The sequence below is a fragment of the Perca fluviatilis genome, chromosome 18 (assembly GCF_010015445.1).
Source record: "Perca fluviatilis chromosome 18, GENO_Pfluv_1.0, whole genome shotgun sequence".
In the NCBI taxonomy this organism is placed as follows: Eukaryota; Metazoa; Chordata; class Actinopteri; order Perciformes; family Percidae; genus Perca; species Perca fluviatilis.
Genome location: NC_053129.1, coordinates 34,097,047 through 34,116,551, shown reverse-complemented (window position 1 = coordinate 34,116,551; position 19,505 = coordinate 34,097,047). Strand labels below are relative to the sequence as shown.

Sequence of the window (19,505 nt, the reverse complement as noted above, 5' to 3'; positions counted from 1 at the left end):
AGAGGTTGAACCAGAATATTTTTTACATTTACTTTTACTTTGACAGTACCTAGGTAAGGACTACTAGCCAGTCAGAAACAGAATATGAGGGCGTGCCCTGACAGTATCTAGGTAAGGACTACAAAGCATAATATGAGCACTTTACGTAGTGAAGAATAAACATATTTCTGCTCTCACTTAGTTTATTGGCTTCAGTCCTGATCTCGCGAATCTTCTTCACAATTTTGTCAGTCATGTTAGCTACTGTGTTGGCATCAATGACACAAACCATAACATGCACTTTGTCATTGGCAGTCGGATGTTTGTTGTAAAATTTAGGATCCTTCTCTGACAGCGTTGATTCAAAATTAAACTGCAAAACAAATATGAGTCCATGTTAAAGAACGGTTGTACCATGTAGCCTATAAACAAATAATTGAATATAATTTAAAATAATCCCATTCACTAAATTTATGGAAGATATTTCTGGAGCAACTGTACCTCATAACCTTCCTTAACGCGTCCCTTCAGAGCCAGTTTGACATCATCCACAGAGACACCTTTGATTGGACCCAGGCCCATGATGTCATTTAAGACAAAAGGGCAAAAGGTCTCTGGGTCTTTTTGAATCTTGTAGGTCGTGTACTATAAAGCATATATGAAGAGTTAATGCAATTATTATGATAATTATGAGCAAAAATCAACACATCAATACCCATCTAACATATAGTTAACTGTATTATATACCGGTAGTTCACTTTTTTTTTGTGATAAATTGTGATTATGCATTCTACTGTTGCAATGTTTTATATACCATAATTCAACCTGGTCTCACAGAATTCCGTGAAATAAACACTGCCCCTTAACTCAACATCTGTGGCAGTTTCACGGAATTGCCAAAAATTCCGTGATGGGCCCACGAAAGCGAAGTCTATGTAAGTCAACGACAGGCATCATCTGTGGTCTACGCACAGATTCCCTGATCACAGCTCGTTTCTTTCTGCCAGTCACGCTGCAGAATGTTAATGTTATTATTTCAGTCTTATTGCCAGGGAATCTGGATTGCTTTGTTGTTTATTGATATTTTTAAAACTATCACGCTACTATCTATCAACATTTATTTAGATGTTATCATAGTATGCATTTCTTTATTTTAATAATATTATTTTGGTCTTATTACCAGTAAATTATTACAGTAGGCCTATGCTGTAAGACAGAACACTATACGATATGGGCCAATATCCCACAATGCAATGCAGGCATTCATATCAGAGAATCAGACAGCGATCAGCGGGTCTTTAACGACAGTAGCGCTTCAATGTACATATATACAGTCAGTGGTTTTGTCACCAGCAACAACACGTTGTTCAGCTTTGTTCTAGTAAGTTATGCACCGTAATAACGTTTTAAAAAAATCAGCTGAATACTCCGGAAGTGACGTAGTAATTACCACTCTGCGTCTGTAAAAGATTGCTGCACGTTGTACATGAGAATTTGTACAATATAAATACCAATAATGAAAAAATTGTGCTTTATGCTAAGCACTTTGATTTGCCTTGTCGCATAAAAATACTAGGCCTATATAAAAAAAACTACAGTTGAGTGTTTAGAACTACAGCCAAATTGCCTCTTTGACTTATTTCCTTTTATTTATTGATCTGTTGTGAAAAACAAAAAATAAACTATTTACAAAGACAAGCATTTACATTTTTTATTTTATTTATGCATCGTTATTTAAAGGGAAAAATAACATGAGAATATTTATGTGTGGGACTTTGTTTGATATAACTTCACACTGCATTATTAGTTTTTTTAAATAAATGACTTCTTTTTTTTAGATACATTTTTATTAGCACCATTTATCATTCAGACATGCAGAACAGATTCCACAATATGTGCCAGGTAATATTGGATGGTGCAATGAACAGAGAAACACAAAATGAAGAAATAAATGACTTTTTTGAAATATCAATTCATGGTAGGCCTAACATATTAATTATTATATTCAGAAGATGATCCTCATATCAATCACTGTGGTTACAGCTTGTAGCCATCCTAACCTTTGTAGCCTTTACTGAGACTACCTTTTCAAAATTAAGAAGGGACTAGTTTTAGGAAGCATTTTCAGGAAATTAAAAGGATAAGCAGATTGTTGCCGAGGTTTTTATTCACAGAGAGATGTATATAGCTTTGTTTTGGCATGTTTTTCACAAACTGAGGAGTTGGTTGTGACATGGGTCAGAGGGTATCAGAGGTCATAAATGATGAACCAATCCATCGGCTCTGCTCCTATAGGCACCTTGGTGATTTATATAGACAACACCTTTGGCTGGAAGGCCCGTGTTGAAAGCGTGTGTTATAATTTAGAGCAGACACCCACGGTGAATCAGAGGGTTTATGTTATACAAGGCTGCATTACAGAGCATATTCCTACGTCAGAAAGTATGACAATATCTAAAAACATCTCATTTAAAGCTTGCTTTTCAGGTTACTGTCATGAAGGGTTGTGGAGAGGAATAGAAACCAGTCTCTCCAGGCAAGCACGGAGAATATGGTCTGATCTATCTTTATGCTCCATGCCAAGTAGCTCTTATCCTCTGCTGGCACCCCAATGTAAACTAAATATTTCCAAACTATAGGCCTAATTTGGACCTACCTCAATTAAAATGTTAAATAATATTGCTTGAGGCTGGTTGTGCAATATCTTAATGATATGATGCATAGGGTTGTGTGTAGGTTGCTTGTTTGTGAAAGATGAGCAATATATTGTGGCTGTGTGATGTGCTTCAGTCTAGCCTATATCACTTTGTTCATGTTGTTTTTTATTGTAAGTATGTCAGCTGTATGATAAGACAATATGTCAAGTGTTATGTGTGAAGCATTGGAACTCAAGGCAAATATCCCTGGGGACAATAAAGTATCGCCTGCAACGTGGTCTCCATGATAATGTTGTCGTAGGACTATAGCAAACACATCGTTGGAACGGTCTCAACCTGGAGAGTAACATATGTCAGTCTGAAGAGGATACATCACTCCTGCTTTGAAATATTGACCTCTGAACCTTAAACCCAGTACATGTTTGAAGGCTTGTCACTTAGCAACAGAAGGTACTAAACACATAGGACCAGCTGTTCTAGAAAGCTCTGGACCTCAGCTATCATCAGAGATGGCAAAAGTACTCACTTCCCGTACTTAAGTAGAAGTACAGATACTTGTGTTAAAAAATACTCTGGTAAAAGTAGAAGTACTGATTTAACTTCTTTACTTAAGTAAAAGTAACAAAGTACAGGCTTTGAAATGTACTTAAAGTATAAAAGTAAAAGTAGCCTTGCGAATGACAACCACTTTTTATGCAAAGCTACCTGGACCACACACGTTACTAGAGTGCAAGATGAGAAACTTCAGTGGACATAAAACCAGGCTCTTTATATGCCATTGTCTACATTTTAAATGGATGTCTGCCAAACATCACATATATGATTATTGTGACAGAGACTGGGACTCCAGCTAAATAAGATTCTGACTGAGTAGCAAGATATGAATTCAATTGTGATTCTGTGAGAATTCACAGATCATGTTTCTCTTTTTTAATTGTCCCCTTAACATTTAAAGGAATCTACATGTATGTGTGTGTGTGTGCTCAAATATAGAAAGAAAATAAAGGATACAATATGAATTACTAAACATAGATTAATTAAGAAGTTCCCCATACTTTTAGAGTTACACAGCACATTGGCCAGGAGTCATACTTGATGCCTCCTAGCCTATCTCAAACATCTCTCTCAGATAAGGCCAGGGATGATTGGGAATGTCTTGCTGCTTGTCTGCCTAATCTCTGGGATCTCTGTTTTCTTCATTTTCAATCATGTCGCCGTCCATACTACTAGTGCTAACGCTACCACCATCAAGCTGCAATTATTTGCCGCAAATGAATGCAGAATGCGGCCGAATATGTCGAGTCGTCTTGTAGTGGTGCGTTACATGCAACGTAGCCTACAGTATATTCCCATCCAATTAGTTTGAATTCGGTATTGATCACGTGAAAAATAATAACGGTAACTCCAGTGAAATTATTTGAAACTTGCTAGTGAGGACTAGATTAGGACCGTATTTGAAGCTGATGCTGGTTTCAAACTTCGCCCCCCTCCCCCCCCAGGTGTGTCTGTAAACACGGACAGAGACAACTTCTCTCTTTTGATGCTTTACAAGCAACGTGAGACCTAGCTAACAGGTGAAGAACACAAACAACTAAATCACTAGCTAACCTACTTTAACTGTACAGGAACTATAGACCAATACAACAACAGGCTTACATTAACTGACAACATAAGTTATACTACTTACAGTTCTCAAGGACGCACACACACCATCTCAACTGATTATCCTCCGGACAGCAGTCTCTCTTTCTTTTTTCTCACTTTTTTCTGTGTGGCGCACGCGCCCGCTCGCGGTTTTGAGGCGCGTGTCCGCGCTTATTCTCCGACATTACGACCTCTTGTACAAAAACAAAGTAACGAGCCAATTTTTAAAATGTAAGGAGTAGAAAGTACCGATATTCGTGTTAAAATGTAAGGAGTAAAAGTAAAAAGTCGCCACAAAAAAAAATAGTAAAGTAAAGTAGAAATATCCGAAAAATCTACTTAAGTACAGTAACGAAGTATTTGTACTTCGTTACTTCCCATCTCTGGTGGCCATATCAGTAGATTTACTCACTATAAGTCAAAAATGAACTGCAGTTTTATTTGACAGTCAGTGTGTTCAATGAGTTTACAACACCTCAGCGGTTCTTCAGAGCTCAATAAAAACTGTAAAAACTGATAACGGAAAACGGTTCTTGAATTACAGATGTATGCCTGTGTTTGGAAATGAAACCTGGTCAGGATAAACAATAAGTATGTACTAATTCTCTTGTGTTTTAAAGTCTGAATATTTTCGGCCTATGAAATCATTTTATTTCATCATATAGCCTACTACTGTAATCTGGTAGTCGTGGCATCATGCACGGAACCAGTGCTCCAGGGATAGAGATCCCACCATGGCAGCTGCCTTTAGGTGCTCTGGGTAGGTCTATGTAAGTTGTGTGAAACCGATGTATGCAAACAAGGGGTGCTGTCCACCCAACGTGGATAATGGGTACATAGGGGCATGATACATGCTCAGAATTGAAGCAAGACCTGCATGCGGGAGATTTAGGACACCAGGTTTGTGGATTATTCCTTGAGGTTGTGCGACGTAGTGTCTGCGTGGTGGCAGGATAACGGGCTACCTGCAGGGCTGTCTCTGCTCAGACCAGGAGAGAGGTCTCGGCTCACAAAGTTGGTCTCGTCAGCAAGCAGGACGTCAATTCAGAAGTTTTTCGATTTCTCCATGACAGCTTCACTCAGGAGGACTGCAGAGTCTCAAAAAGACAAATGTGTTTTGCTTGGTGGGTGCGCACCTGTGCCGTGCGTCAGCGCGCAGACAGCGGAGCCTCCTTCAGTCACAAACTCATATGTTCTCTAGCAATGGGGGGCCGAGACTGAGAGCTACATGGAAAAATATGCACCAAACAAGCCACTTTGAAATGTAGCTGTTTTCATGAATAAAAAATTTGGTGCCCCCCCTCCTAAACTAAAAAACATTGTGTGACCCTCCCCTCAACAAAGAATAAAAAGACATGACCCTTCCCTGTTTTCCTCCGGTGGTCCATTCCATAATTATTGAACGGTCCCTTAGGAACAGAGCAACGTGTTGTAGCTGGTGACAAAACCACTGATTATATATGTACATTGAAGCGCTACTGTCGTTAAAGACCTGCTGATCGCTGTCCCATTCTCTGATATGAATGCTCGCATTGCATTGTGGAATATCAGCTTTGCCCAGCTCGGATCATATCGTATAGTGTTCTGTGTTACAGCATAGGCCTACTGTAATATTTCACCGGTAATAAGACCGAAATAATATTATTAAAATAAAGAAATGCATACTATGATAACATCTAAATATATGTTGATAGATGTAGCATTATAGTTTTAAAAAGATCAATAAACAACAAAGCAATCCAGCTTCCCTGGCCGAAATAGACTGAAATAATAACATATACAAGAAATACATATAACCCATGATAAGATCTGGTAATGAAATGTTGATTAAAACAGAGGTTAAAAATACCAATAATAGCAAAGCTATACAGCTTCTCTGCTGCAGCCAGGCAATCTGTGCGTAGACCACGGATGATGCCTGTCCTTGACTTACATAGGCATCGCTTCCGTGGGCCCATCACAGAATTTTCGGTGATTCCATGAAACTTCCACAGATTTTGAGTTACGTGGCAGTGTTCATTTCACAGAATTCTGTGAGACTAGGTTGCATGATTAATTTGTTTTTGTCTATCAATAAAATCAAAAGTTGTTAATACCTTTCTGGTGTAACAGCCACGAAAGGTGTTGTCCACCAAAGCCTGTCTGTACATTCTCTCTTTTACGACACTGTGGACAGAGTTGATGAAACTGGACTTTCCAGCACCAACTGGTCCATGAAGAAGAATCCTGCTGCGGCAGACACAGGGTTGATGCAGATCACTCTGTCTCTGTTCGTCTCTGCTCAGGAAAGGAAACATACATCACAGTATGTTAGACTTTACCAAAACACAGACAACAAATGTAAATTACTCAGGATGCACGATATATTGACTGATACATTTATTGGAAAATTTATATTAGTAAATTACTTTATGATGAATAGAGCCTATAATACCTACCTCACCCCTTGTACGGGATAGGTTTACATGGTTTAATTTTCAAAAAACACCATATTTTTGTTGTAGTGCACATTGCTGCAGCTCCTCTTTTCACCCTGTGTGTTGAGCTCTCTGTTTTAGCTACAGATTGAGGCATCTCAGTAAGAACTACTAGCCAGTCAGAAGCAGAGTATGAGGGCTGCCCTGACAGTACCTAGGTAAGGACTACTAGCCAGTCAGAAGCAGAGTATGAGGGCGTGCCCTGACAGTACCTAGGTGAGGACTACTAGCCAGTCAGAAGCAGAGTATGAGGGCGTGCCCTGACATTACCTAGGTAAGGACTACTAGCCAGTCAGAAGCAGAGTATGAGCCCTGCCCTGACAGTACCTAGGTAAGGACTACTAGCCAGTCAGAAGCAGAGTATGAGTGCCGCCCTGACAGTACCTAGTGTACGGACTACTAGCCAGTCAGAAGCAGAGTATGAAGGCGTGCCCTGACAGTACCTAGGTAAGGACTACTAGCCAGTCAGAAGCAGAGTATGAAGGCGTGCCCTGACAGTACCTAGGTAAGGACTACTAGCCAGTCAGAAGCAGAGTATGAGGGTGTGTCACGCTAGCAGCTAGGCGAGCATTATAACGTGTGTAAAGGCTGGACTACAATAGAGCTGTTTGGAGCAGTTGGTGAACACTGTTTTTCTGTTGGAGATGGTAAGTCCCTTTGGGTGGACTTTGGGCTTTTTCACTTTGTAAACCTATAACATGCACAAAAATATATATAACACAATAAAGGAAAAGGAAAAAAGCCAAAAAAAGCATAATATGAGCACTTTAAATTGTGGCACAAATAATTAAATAAGTAATTCAAGAACATGCCTGATTTGATCAGGTGAGAGCAGAAATTATTAATTTTTGCACAAAAATTCTTGATTAGTTGTATTCAGCGAGCTTGCATTAGTAATTCGAGAACAGTCTTTGGTAAAAAAGATAAGACAGATAAAGAGAGACACACTCACCCCCAGTTTATTGACCTCCAAATTTCATTGTTTGGACTCTTGTGGAAGATGCAATCATTTCCGAAGTTGATGATGTTAATCAGGGCGCTCAGGATCAGTGAGTCAATGTCAGTGTTGAGGTTGATTTCATTATGGTAGTTCTTCACAGGGAAGATGCTCTTAATTGGAATTCCCACATCTACACTGAACTTCTCCATCTATGTTTAAAAAACAAACAAATTACATCTCAGACCTTTGAACTATTGAGGCTTTTGTTTTCACTGTACTGATACGATCAATTGGACAGATAATGACCTTATTAAGCAGATAAGTAGACCAGCAATAATAATGACCATCAAAAATAACTTTGTGCAGATATTGGAAAAAAAGGATTTGAACTTCTCTCTAAAGCTTTTTTTACCAATATTTTCCAAACTACTGTGCTCATATTAAAAATTGTATTACCGTATAACTCAATTTTCAACTGTGATTCTATAAAAAATTAGTAATACTACTAATGAAACATACCTTATCCTTCAGGGACTTGACCTTGTAGACATTCTTGACATCTTCTTTGATTTCAGGACAAACCGCATCAATCTTGGTGAAAATGGCCACTTGAGGAATATCTGCCAGAAGAACACAAAACTAGTCCTGTAACTGACACAAATACAGACAGACCACATCTGCTGTTCTGGGATTACAGAAACTATAAACAAAGTTACAGGAAAATGTTTTTCTTGGATTGTTTGGCTCAAGGTCATGGTGCAAAGGACCTTAGGCTGAAATTACTCCAAACCATCACTTTAAGTAGTGAAGAATAAACATATTTCTGCTCTCACTCAGTTTATTGGCTTCAGTCCTGATGTCGCGAATCTTTTTCAAAATTTGTTCAGTCATGCAAGTTATTGTGTTGGCATCAATGACACAAACCAGAACATGCACTTTGTCATTGGTAGTTGGACAGTTGTTGTAGAATGGATTATCCTCTGACAATGTTGATTCAGGATTAAACTGCAAAAGAAATGTAAGTCCATGTTAAAGAACGGTTGTACCATGTAGCCTATAAACAAATAATTTAATATAATTTAAAATAATCCCATTCACTAAATTTGTGGAAGATATTTCTGGAGCAACTGTACCTCATAATCTTCCTTCATGTGTCCCTTCAGAGCCAGTTTGACGTCGTCCACTGAGACACCTTTATCCGTAGCCAGGCCCATGATGTCATTAAAGACAAAAGGGTATAAGGTATGTGGGTCTTTTTGAACCTTGTAGGTTGTGTACTATAAAGAATATATGAAGAGTTAGCACAATTATTATGATCATTTTGAGCAAAAACAACACATCAATACCCAGCTACCATATAGTTAACTGTATTATATACCGGTAGTTTGCTTTTTCTTGCAGTTTTGGAATCATTAATTGAGTTTAGTTCCATTTCATTCTATAGATTAATTCTGATAATTTTGTCTGTCATTGAACAGTTTAATCTTGGTTACATATAGCTACATACAGTATATCACATATAAAGATTGCTTTTTTTACAGTTTACAATCAGCATTTAGCAGACAGATTTAATAGTCTGTGACATTTATGCAGGAATTCCATATTTATGATCACAAAATGTGGCAACCTTGGTCTCACGCAAGTTTGTAAAATAGTCATGTTATTTTGATTTAGTGATTCGTGTACAGGTCACGATTTTCTCCTTTATTTCGTGTACAGGTCACGATTTTCTCGTTTATTTCGTGTACAGGTCCCGATTTTCGAACGTTACCATTTCATGAACTGCCAGACACTGGGCTGTTCTGGTGAACGCAACAACGGGGAAATTAAATTCTAGTCCCTGTGTCAAGTTTCTGTGTTTTAGTTGTTTTCATGTTTTCTGTTTGTTTTCATGGACTTCCTGTTGTATTTTGTAATCTACTGTTTGGTTACATCCCTGGTCACTTGTCTTCCTGTCTTTGTTTGTTTCCTGCATTTTATGATTGACTGTCCCCATCCTAATGTGATTCACCTGTGTATGTAGTTGTCTTCCCATCACCCATGTATATATACCCCCTTGTTTCACTGTTCCCTGCCATGATGTTGTTATTCCTTGTGTGTTTCACTTTCCAGTGTGTCCTAGTGTTTGTTTCCAGTGTTTCCTGTTTTATTGCCGGTATTTCTGACCCCATCTTCTGCATATTGGATATTGTACCGTTGCCTTGATTGGTTTGGTTACGTTATTGAATCAATAGATTCAATAACGTATACCATTCCACTGACTCCTACCATTAGACTGGGATGAATGTGGTTAGTCTGCTTTGCATTCAAATCCCAAAAATTGGAGATTCGGACCTTAGGAACTGGAGCTGAAAATGGATTGACAAATCTGACAAAATGTTTAAGAGAAACAGCACTGGTCATTTATTGTTTCATTAAGATTAAGTTCTTATACCCCTTTAGTTTTGGTAGGAGGTAGGGGTGTAGGATGGATGTATGAATTATGCAAGTATATATTGACCGTGGTTTACTATCAACAGTTTGTGGTTTGCTATCAACAGTCAAATCTGGTTTGTCTTTCTTTCTGATTGAGGGGCATAAGCAGTTTTAGTTGCACTAACTTGATAGCAGATTGACAGCTCTTCCTAAATTCCTGCGTGTTAGCTGTTTTTTTGTTTGTGTGTGTCTGTTTTTGTGCTTTGATAAAAGTCTAAAATGTTCAGTTTAACAAACGGGAAGTCAGTGGAGCAGCAGTCAGACTTCTTGTCAACTGTGGGCCTTAAACTAGTAGCTTTTTCAGAAACATACAGTATCTTCCTGAATAATAGTTGTATGGTGCTATGATCTCTTATTCACGGTTTTATTCCCCCCTCTAAACATAGTTTATTTTAGTTCTAGACCAGTGTTGAAAATGGCATCACCCCCGAGCGTGCACAGTTTAGGCTGTAGTGAAACTTTTTTGCCTTGCAAGCATGGATCCCCTGCCTCCTTGGGCTCGGACCCCTGATAATTTTGATTAAACATCTTACTATTGCAATGTTTTATATGCCATAATTAATTTGTTTTGTTTTATCAATACAATCAAAAGTTTTTAATACCTTTTTGTGAAACAGCTGCAAGAGGTGTTGTCTGCCAAAGCTTATGTGCACATTGTGCCTTGTAAGACACTTTGGACAGAACTGATGAAACTGGACTTTCCAGCTCCAACTGGTCCATGAAGAAGAATCCTGAGCTGCTGGCCGTCAGTCTGAGGTTTATAGTTCTTTACATACTGTAGATCACTCTGGTTGTCTCTGCTCAGGAAAGAAAAGATACATTACAGTATGTTAGACTTTAACAAAACACAGACAACAAATGTAAATTACTCAGGATGCACAATATATTGACTGATACATTTATTGGTAAATTGATATTAGTATATTACTTTATGATGAATAGAGCCTATCATACCTACCTCACCCTTATGCACTATAGTGATCATTTTGATAGAGCAACTCCTAGAGGCAGAACTTACCTACTGTAAGTTTAAATACATTAAAAAATATTAACAATATTATGTCATGTTAAAGTAGTTATATTATGCTCATTTTCAGGTTCATAATTGTATTTAGAGGTTGTACCAGAATAGGTGTACATGGTTTAATTTTTCAAAAAAACAAACATATTTTTGTTGTACTGCACATTGCTGCAGCTCCTTTTTTTCCCCTGTGTGTTGAGCTCTCTGTTATAGCTACAGAGTGAGACATCTCACTTCTGTTCCATCTTTGTTGGGAGTCACACATGCTCAGTACCTAGGTAAGGACTACTAGCCAGTCAGAAGCAGAGTATAAGGGTGTGCCCTGACAGTACCTAGGCAAGGACTACTAGCCAGTCAGAAGCAGAGTATGAGGGCGTGCCCTGACAGTAGCTAGGTAAGGACTACTAGCCAGTCAGAAGCAGAGTATGAGGGAGTGCCATGCTAGCAGCTAGGCGAGCATTATAACGTGTGTTACAAAGTGACCCACGTGTGTCTCTGAAGTAAAGGCTGGACTACAATAGAGCTGTTTGGAGCAGTTGGTGAACAGTGTGTTTTCTGTTGGAGATGGTAAGTCCCTTTGGGGTGGACTTTGGGTCTTTTCACCTTGTAAACCTATAATGTGCACAGAAAGATATAACAATAATAATAATAATAATAATAATAATGATATATAACACAATATGTTAAGGGAAAAAGCCAAAAAGCATAATATGAGCACTCCGATTGTGAACGAATAAATAAGTTATTCAAGAACATGCCTGATTTGATCATATGAGAGCACAAATTATTATTAATAACTTTTGCACAAATATTCTTGATAAGTTGTATTAAGCGAGCATGCATTAGTAATTCGAGAGCATAGGACATAAAAATAGGACAGATAAAGAGAGACACACTCACCCCCAGTTTATTTTCCTCCAATTTTCACTGAAAACTGACAAGTATGATACACATTCTTGTAAGACAAAAAATCTTACAACAGTTGTATAACCTTTTATGAATGCTATTTCTAATTTTGAGAAACAATCTTACCTGTAACGGTTTTATTGTAAAACATGAACACCTGAGGAATCCTTCCATGGCTGCAGAGCAAAACAGTAAAACTGAGAAAAAATTTGAATAAATTGTAAAGGTGACTGAACAGCTCGGTGGGAAAAGATTTTTTAATATATCAATGTTAAATTACAGTACAGCGGTCACATTTATTATTTACCTTGACTTATTATTATTATTAATATTAAATCCACTAAGTAAAAAGAGTTTTTATGTTTTTGGAAAAATACATTGAAAATGTGTTGGAAGATGATTGGAAGGAGCAGATTAAAAAATTATCCAAATAATAAAATAGTTAAAGCTTAAAAAAATTAGTTTTAAGCTATTAGCAGAAAGTTAAACATGTTATACATCTGTAAATTCACTCATATAGTCTGTAAAACATAATTTAGTTTTTTTTTAATGGTAATGTATGTCATGACTGAATCTCAACCAAACACAATATAATTGATTGAGCATACCACCAGTACCACCAGTATACACTTACACCAACTTGTTACCACTTATTTGTAAACAAATTTTTGGATTTATAGTCAGTAAACTTCATGTATCCTTTATGAAATGTTATCTAATTTTAGTGTTTAAAGAAATGTAGAAAGTATACATGACGACGACTGTCACTCAAAGTTTAGGAAAAAATGGATAAAATACCCAAAAAGTCAATGTTAGTATTACTGAACTGATCCAGCTACTTGTAGAGTGTGAATTTCATGGAACCATCTGTGTTACTTTATTTTTATTATTGTGGGCATTTCTGCCTTTAATGGACAGGACAGCTAGGTGAGAAAGAGGGAGAGAGAGAGAGGGGAAGACATGCGAAGAAAGTTCAAGGGTCGGACTCCAACCCTGGACCTCTACGCCGAGGCATAAACCTCTCAGTATATATGCGTCTGCTCTACCAACTGAAACACAAAGAAACCCAAATTTCTGATGTAGAACCTTTTGAAAATGGGTCAAATTTGACCTGAGGACAACATGAGGGTTAACCAAAAAACTTATAAGGAGATTACACAATGCCTTTTTAAAGGATTCATCATTTTTCCTTATTATATTCTTTAAATTAGCAATGTTACAATAATCAGTTCACAAAAACAGAATTTAGTATGTAAACATAAAAGAACAAACATTATAGAAAAACAAAAAGTAATACCTGCTTTTGTACTGGAAGAAAGTCAAAGGAAGAATGAGAGTCCAGGGGCTATATTGGAGAAATGTATACAGTCACTTGTAATAACGTAACAGTATATATATATATATATATATATATATATATATATATTATAATGGCTTCTTAAATACTGGCATAAACCAAGAAAGGCCAGCCCCGTAAGCAAGAAAACACACAGGGATATACCAATTTTCTAATAATCGCTACGTATTTAGATGAAGTGTAGTAAGATTAGAAAGAGAGTCAAGAAAATAAACAAATGAATAGTGTGTAGACAGATTATTTTGCTATTACACTAACACTGCAGGCTTACCGTTATGCTTGATCGCAGGCGTGTGTGAAGTACAATGAAGTGAAATCAACACAATCAGTGGGAACCAGACAACCAGTTTTTTTCTCATGCAAAAACACAGAAGTACAAAAATAGAAAAGGTTGAACATTTAAAATGTATGCAGATTTCACATATGCTTAAAATGCACACACACAGTCCTCACGTACATTTTAACCACACTCACACAGTCCTCACGCACATTTTAACCACACACACATGTCCTCACGTACACTCTAAACACACTCACACAGTCCTCACGTACATTTTAACCACACACACTGTCCTCACGCATACCTCTAAACACACACATATGTCCTCAATGCATATTTTAACCACACACACACTGTCCCTACGTACACTCTAAACACACACATAGTCCTCACACACATTTTAACCACACACACACTGTCCTCAATGCATACTTTAAACACACACATAGTCCTCAACGACATTTTAACCACACACACACTGTCCTCACGACACTCTAAACACACACATAGTCCCTACACACATTTTAACCACACACACACTGTCCTCACGTACACTCTAAACACACACATAGTCCTCACACACATTTTAACCACACACACACTGTCCTCACGTACACTCTAAGCACACACAGTCCTCACGTCCATTTTAACGACACACGATACTCTTTAAAACACAATTCCACGTATACTTTAAATACACACACAAACACACACACACACGACGTCATGTATACTTTAACACACACACACACATTGCATGGATTGCATTTATTTTTTTCTCATGCAAAACACAGAAGTACAGAACAAAAACAGAAAAAGGCTGAACCTTTAAAATGTATGCAGATTTCACATGTACTTAAACGCACACACACTGTCCTCATGTATACTTTAAACGCACACACACACAAACCACACACTGTCCTCACATATACTTTAAACACACACACACACACACACACACACACACACTATCCTCATAATGATACTTCCAACACACACACACACACTGTTCCTCATGTATACTTTAAACGCACACACACACACACACAAACACACACTGTCCTCACGTTATACTTTAAACACACACACACACACTATCCTCACGTGATACTTCCAAACACACACACACACACACACACACACACACTGTCCTCACATATACTGTAAACACACACCCCAAACAACACTGTCCTCATGTACATTTTAACCACACACACACTGTTCTCATGTATACTTTAAATGCACACACACACACAAACACACACTGTCCTCACGTATACTTTAAACACACACACACACACACACTATCCTCACGTGATACTTCAAACACACAAACACACACACACATGTCCTCATTTATACTTTAAACGACACACACACACACACACACAAACACACACTGTCCTCACGTTATACTTTAAAACACACACACACACACACACACACACTATCCTCACGATACTTGAAACACAATACACACACACACTGTCCTCACATATACTCTAAAACACACAACTCACACACACACTGTACTCAGTGTACACTCTAAAACACACACACACACACACACACACACACACTGTCCTCACGCGACACTCTAAACACACACACACACACACACACACACACACACACTGTCCTCACGTATACACTCTAAACACACACACACACTCACACACACACACACACACACACACACACACACTGTCCTCACTGCACACTCTAAACATACACACACACTCACACACACACACTGTCTCACCACACACACATAACACACACATATCACACACACTGTCCTCACGCGACACTCTAAACACACACACACCACACACACACACACACACATACACACACACACACACACACACACTGGTCCCTCACGCACACCTCTAAAAACATACACACACACTCCACACACACACACTGTCCCCACACACACACACACACATCATCACACACACTGTCCTCACGCTACCTCTAAACATACACACACACTCATACACACACACTGTCCTCACGCATTAACTCTAAACACACACACACTCACACACACACACACACACACACACACACACACACACTGTCCTCACATACACTAAACACGTAAATACACACTGTCCTCTCACGTATACTTTTAAACACACACACACGCAGTCCCTCACATATACAGTAATTCTCAAACGACACACACACTGTCCTCACTTAAACTCATTGCTAGTGTAAGACAGACGAGGTTGTCAGTTTCCCGTCCAGCCACGCGCGTTTAAATAGCAAATGCACCTGCACCCATCTGTCCCCCATGGGCGTGCTGGTCTTACAGGGAGGTGTGTTCCAGGTGCATTCTAGGTTGGTCTTACAGGGAGGTGTGTTCAGGTGCATTCTGGCCGTGCTGGTCTTACAGGAGGTGTGTTCAGGTGCATTCTGGGCTGGTCTTACAGGGAGGTGTGTTCAGGTGCATTCTGGCCGGCTGGTCTTACAGGGAGGTGTGTTCAGGGTGAGTTCTGCCTCAAGATAGCATATTGCTATCTTGAGACAGCGAGAAGTGATGGCACCATTGACCAACAAAACCTGGTCTAAAGTCAATAACGCAGCATTTCATTGTTATTTTAACAGAGCATTAATAAAATGCTCCTAGGCTGCGTACAGCCTGTGCACACTATGCTTGTTACACACACAGGAACGCACAGCAGCGCACACACACACACACACACACACACACACACATACACACACACACACAGCAGCACACACACATAAGATTACAAATAAAAATATTACGGTGCAACTCCTCCATCATAACAGCAATGCTCCAAGGTCCAAACCTGCGGGCTTTTAAAGGGAATGGGAGATGATCTCTGATTGGTTGATTGCATGTTACCCCCCAAAACACACCTCTGATTAATGAAGACACTAAGTAGCCCCCTTTAGAACCCGTAAGGGGAAACTCTTCAAATTCAACGTTTTTGTTAGTTCTCTTTGTGTTGTCATTAAATTATTTTCATTCTCTAACTGCTGCTCCCTCGCCATTTCTGTACTTGGGTCCAAGCCATATTATTGATATATTTAAGATTTAGAGCATCAACCTGCTGATCAGACTTTTAGTAAAAGCACTGGAGTTAAATGTGTTAGCTAACCTACAGTTACCTTACTAGCTATGTTAGCATAGCTAATGCAAAATATATTACCTGCTTAGCATCAGCTTTCCAGCTTGTCAAGTTTGCTGTGAAGCATGTTTGTACCTTTTCAGAAAATCGAGGGCTTACGGATGAATACTTTGGATTAGGGGAGAGGGGTAAAATGAGCCAGTGGGTAAGTTGACCCACCCCTGTTTCTAGGCAACTATTCACATTTGGAGTTATGTGACCATACATTCTGAAGGACTCCATAATTTCTATTTTGCTGTGAAGAGGAGAAGTACATGGGACAAGAGGTAAGTTGTCGTTTTTCCACAAAACACTTTTTCGCTTGTTAAAGTAAATTTTCTGCATTGCAGGTATACTAGCTGTTGTGCCAAAGCAAATGTATCTAGGTCTAAAGTTGTGTATGGTACATGTTGGTGATTTGTCAACATATAAAACCATGTGAATCATTAAGCTAAAGGTTAGCCTGAATTGCTAAGCTAGGCCGTTTTTACCAAAATGGTGACTATGGGGCAAAGTGAGCCAGATGATGTGGGGTAAATTGAACCACAGCTAAAGCCTTCAACAAAACTACAGTCGAGGGGGTTCCTTGACAATCTGACCAAAAGTTATGGACAGGTGACAGAATTAATATATTCCATAATATCAGTACAATTGAATGGCAACTATAGCAAGATACAAGAGTAAAGTACATTTACTGTACAAGGAATTGGCATGTGTTTACTTATCAGCCACAGTTACCAGGATATGTATTCAGGACTGTTTAGTATGATTTTAGCATTGCTTGAAAAGCTTAACGATTCAGATTTTTTTTCATCATGGCTCTTGTCTTTGTTTTTATAGGTTCAAATTCCCTGAATGATGTGCTGAAGAAGCTTCCTAAACCTCAAAAGGTTGGAGGAACTCATATTTCCCAGCAACCTTGATGGATGGATTGTCCATATATTTCTTGCTCCTGAAAACTATGCTGGCAGTCCTTCAGTTAAGAGAACTGTTTAAAACTATTGTTCACCAATACAAAACAATAAAAGATTAAAGGGAAAATTTGTTTGTTTTGTGTTGTTTGAGAACTTTAACTTTAAAAAAATTAACATTGTTTGTATAGGTAAGTGTATTATTAAATAATTTTTTTAAAAAGGAAATGTTACAAACTTTCCAATCCATCGTTTTATGAGAGCATAACCTATTTGTACTACTTGTAGACGTTTGGTATCATTTCGGGCATTATTAGTGGGGTAACTTACAAGATACAAACGTGGGTCCATTAGCCCTGCGTCTTAGCTATTCAGCTGATAACGCTACTCTAGCTAACTCTCCCAATGTTCGCGCCAGGTGAAAAAAGCTTCTGGGGGTGTTTGGCTCGAGGTCATGGTGCAAAGGACCCTAGGGTGAATTACTCCGAACCATCACTTTAAATCTCACAAAAAAGTGCCTTTACTTAATCAGTTAAGAAATGTGTGTCAACGTCAGGTCTAACTCACTGCTCAGATAAGTTTTATATATCTGCACTAAAGTAACATTAAAGTATAAAAGTACTGACGTTCATAGAACAATGCTGCGTTATTTTATTTTATTATTAATACTGTAAGGAATCAGTACTTACATGCTGGTTAGATTCTCTCAGTTCAGCTGAACGTCAGTCAGAAAATGGCGCAGGCAGACGGGATGAACACTTCAAATGAAATGGCATTTTGTTCACTTGTAATAATAGTAAATGACAGTGACTAAAGTTAAGTCACTAACTATTACTCGCGGAATCGGAAACCCATCGCTGGATGACAGTTAGGGGCCCTATTTTAACGATCTAACCACATTGTGCGAAGCCTGGCGCAGGTGTGTTTAGGGCGTGTCCAAATCCATTTTTGCTGGTTTGACGGTGCATTCACATCACAAATTTGGAGATTCGGACCTTAAGAAATGGAGCTGAAAATGGTTTGACAAATCTGACAAAATGTTTCGGAGAAACAGCACTGGTCATTTGTTGTTTCATTGTTCTGCAAGGCAGAAAGTAGGATTACCCACTTAGTCTTTGGTAGGAGGTAGGGTGTAGGATGGACGTATGAAGCATGCAACTTGATACTGGAGACTTTGGTTTACATACCTACTCCTATCAAAAGTCAAATCTGGTTTGTCTTTCTTTCTAACTTAGGGGCATAAGCAGTTTTAGTTGCATTTTTGTTTTTTGTTTGTGTGTGTCTGTGTGCTTTGATAACAGTCTATAATGTTCAGTTTAAAAACAGGAAGTAAGTGGAGCAGCAGTCAGACCTCTTGTCAACTGTGGGCCTTAAACAGTTTATTTGCAGTAGCTTTTTCAGAAACGTATCTCCCTGAATAATAGTTGAATGATGCTATGATCTCTTATCCACTTTATTTCCCCTTATTTCCCCTCTAAACATTATTTATTTTAGAGTAGTCTGGGTCACTGGATGTACAGTACTGAGATAAAGCCTGACATAAGAGCATTGTCCCTCTCCTTCCGCTATCTTTTTGCAAGGGCACCGCGCTGCATTCAGGATCCGCAAGCAAAGTCTTTTGATAACTTTTTATCCCTCAACCTTTATCCTTTTCCTCGTGTCATCCTCCTGTCTCCGGGCAGATTCTTCTGTCGCAACATGCACACACACGC

At 38.6% G+C, this 19,505-nt stretch overlaps 2 protein-coding genes and 1 long non-coding RNA gene across 3 annotated transcripts in view; all 3 read right to left on the bottom strand.

The window, feature by feature from the left end:
* Window positions 1–6,473, bottom strand: part of LOC120546562 — a 63,536-nt gene extending 57,063 nt beyond the window's left edge. Inside the window, exons 1-3 of the mRNA XM_039781552.1 lie at window positions 6,377–6,473; window positions 481–624; window positions 178–352 (exon numbers count right to left, since the gene is read on the bottom strand). Of these exons, the coding sequence (XP_039637486.1) occupies window positions 178–352; window positions 481–624; window positions 6,377–6,430 (373 nt within the window). The 5' untranslated portion in view covers window positions 6,431–6,473. The remainder of the gene's footprint in view (window positions 1–177; window positions 353–480; window positions 625–6,376) is intronic.
* Window positions 6,439–11,157, bottom strand: LOC120546448 (interferon-induced protein 44-like). Its single transcript, XM_039781377.1, has 6 exons — window positions 11,131–11,157; window positions 8,831–8,974; window positions 8,531–8,702; window positions 8,217–8,317; window positions 7,747–7,906; window positions 6,439–6,557 (listed from the first exon to the last, which is right to left on the bottom strand). The coding sequence occupies exons 1-6, from the start codon at window positions 11,155–11,157 to the stop codon at window positions 6,439–6,441; spliced, it is 723 nt and encodes a 240-aa protein (XP_039637311.1).
* A 1,086-nt stretch (window positions 11,158–12,243) lies between these two features.
* Window positions 12,244–13,809, bottom strand: LOC120546319. Its single transcript, XR_005636863.1, has 3 exons — window positions 13,728–13,809; window positions 13,397–13,444; window positions 12,244–12,275 (listed from the first exon to the last, which is right to left on the bottom strand). It is a non-coding gene; the product is annotated as an uncharacterized LOC120546319 (long non-coding RNA).
* Window positions 13,810–19,505: the final 5,696 nt, after the last annotated feature.

Excerpts from the sequence above, each read along its gene's own strand:
- LOC120546448 (XM_039781377.1), bottom strand. The coding sequence starts at position 11,157 with ATGATCACTATAGTGCATAAGGGTGAG. Across the intron at positions 8,975-11,130 it reads CTATAGTGCATAAGGGTGAG|TACACAACCTACAAGGTTCA; the intron begins GTAGGTATGATA and ends TATTCTTTATAG. Across the intron at positions 6,558-7,746 it reads TGATTGCATCTTCCACAAGA|AGACGAACAGAGACAGAGTG; the intron begins GTCCAAACAATG and ends TTTCCTGAGCAG.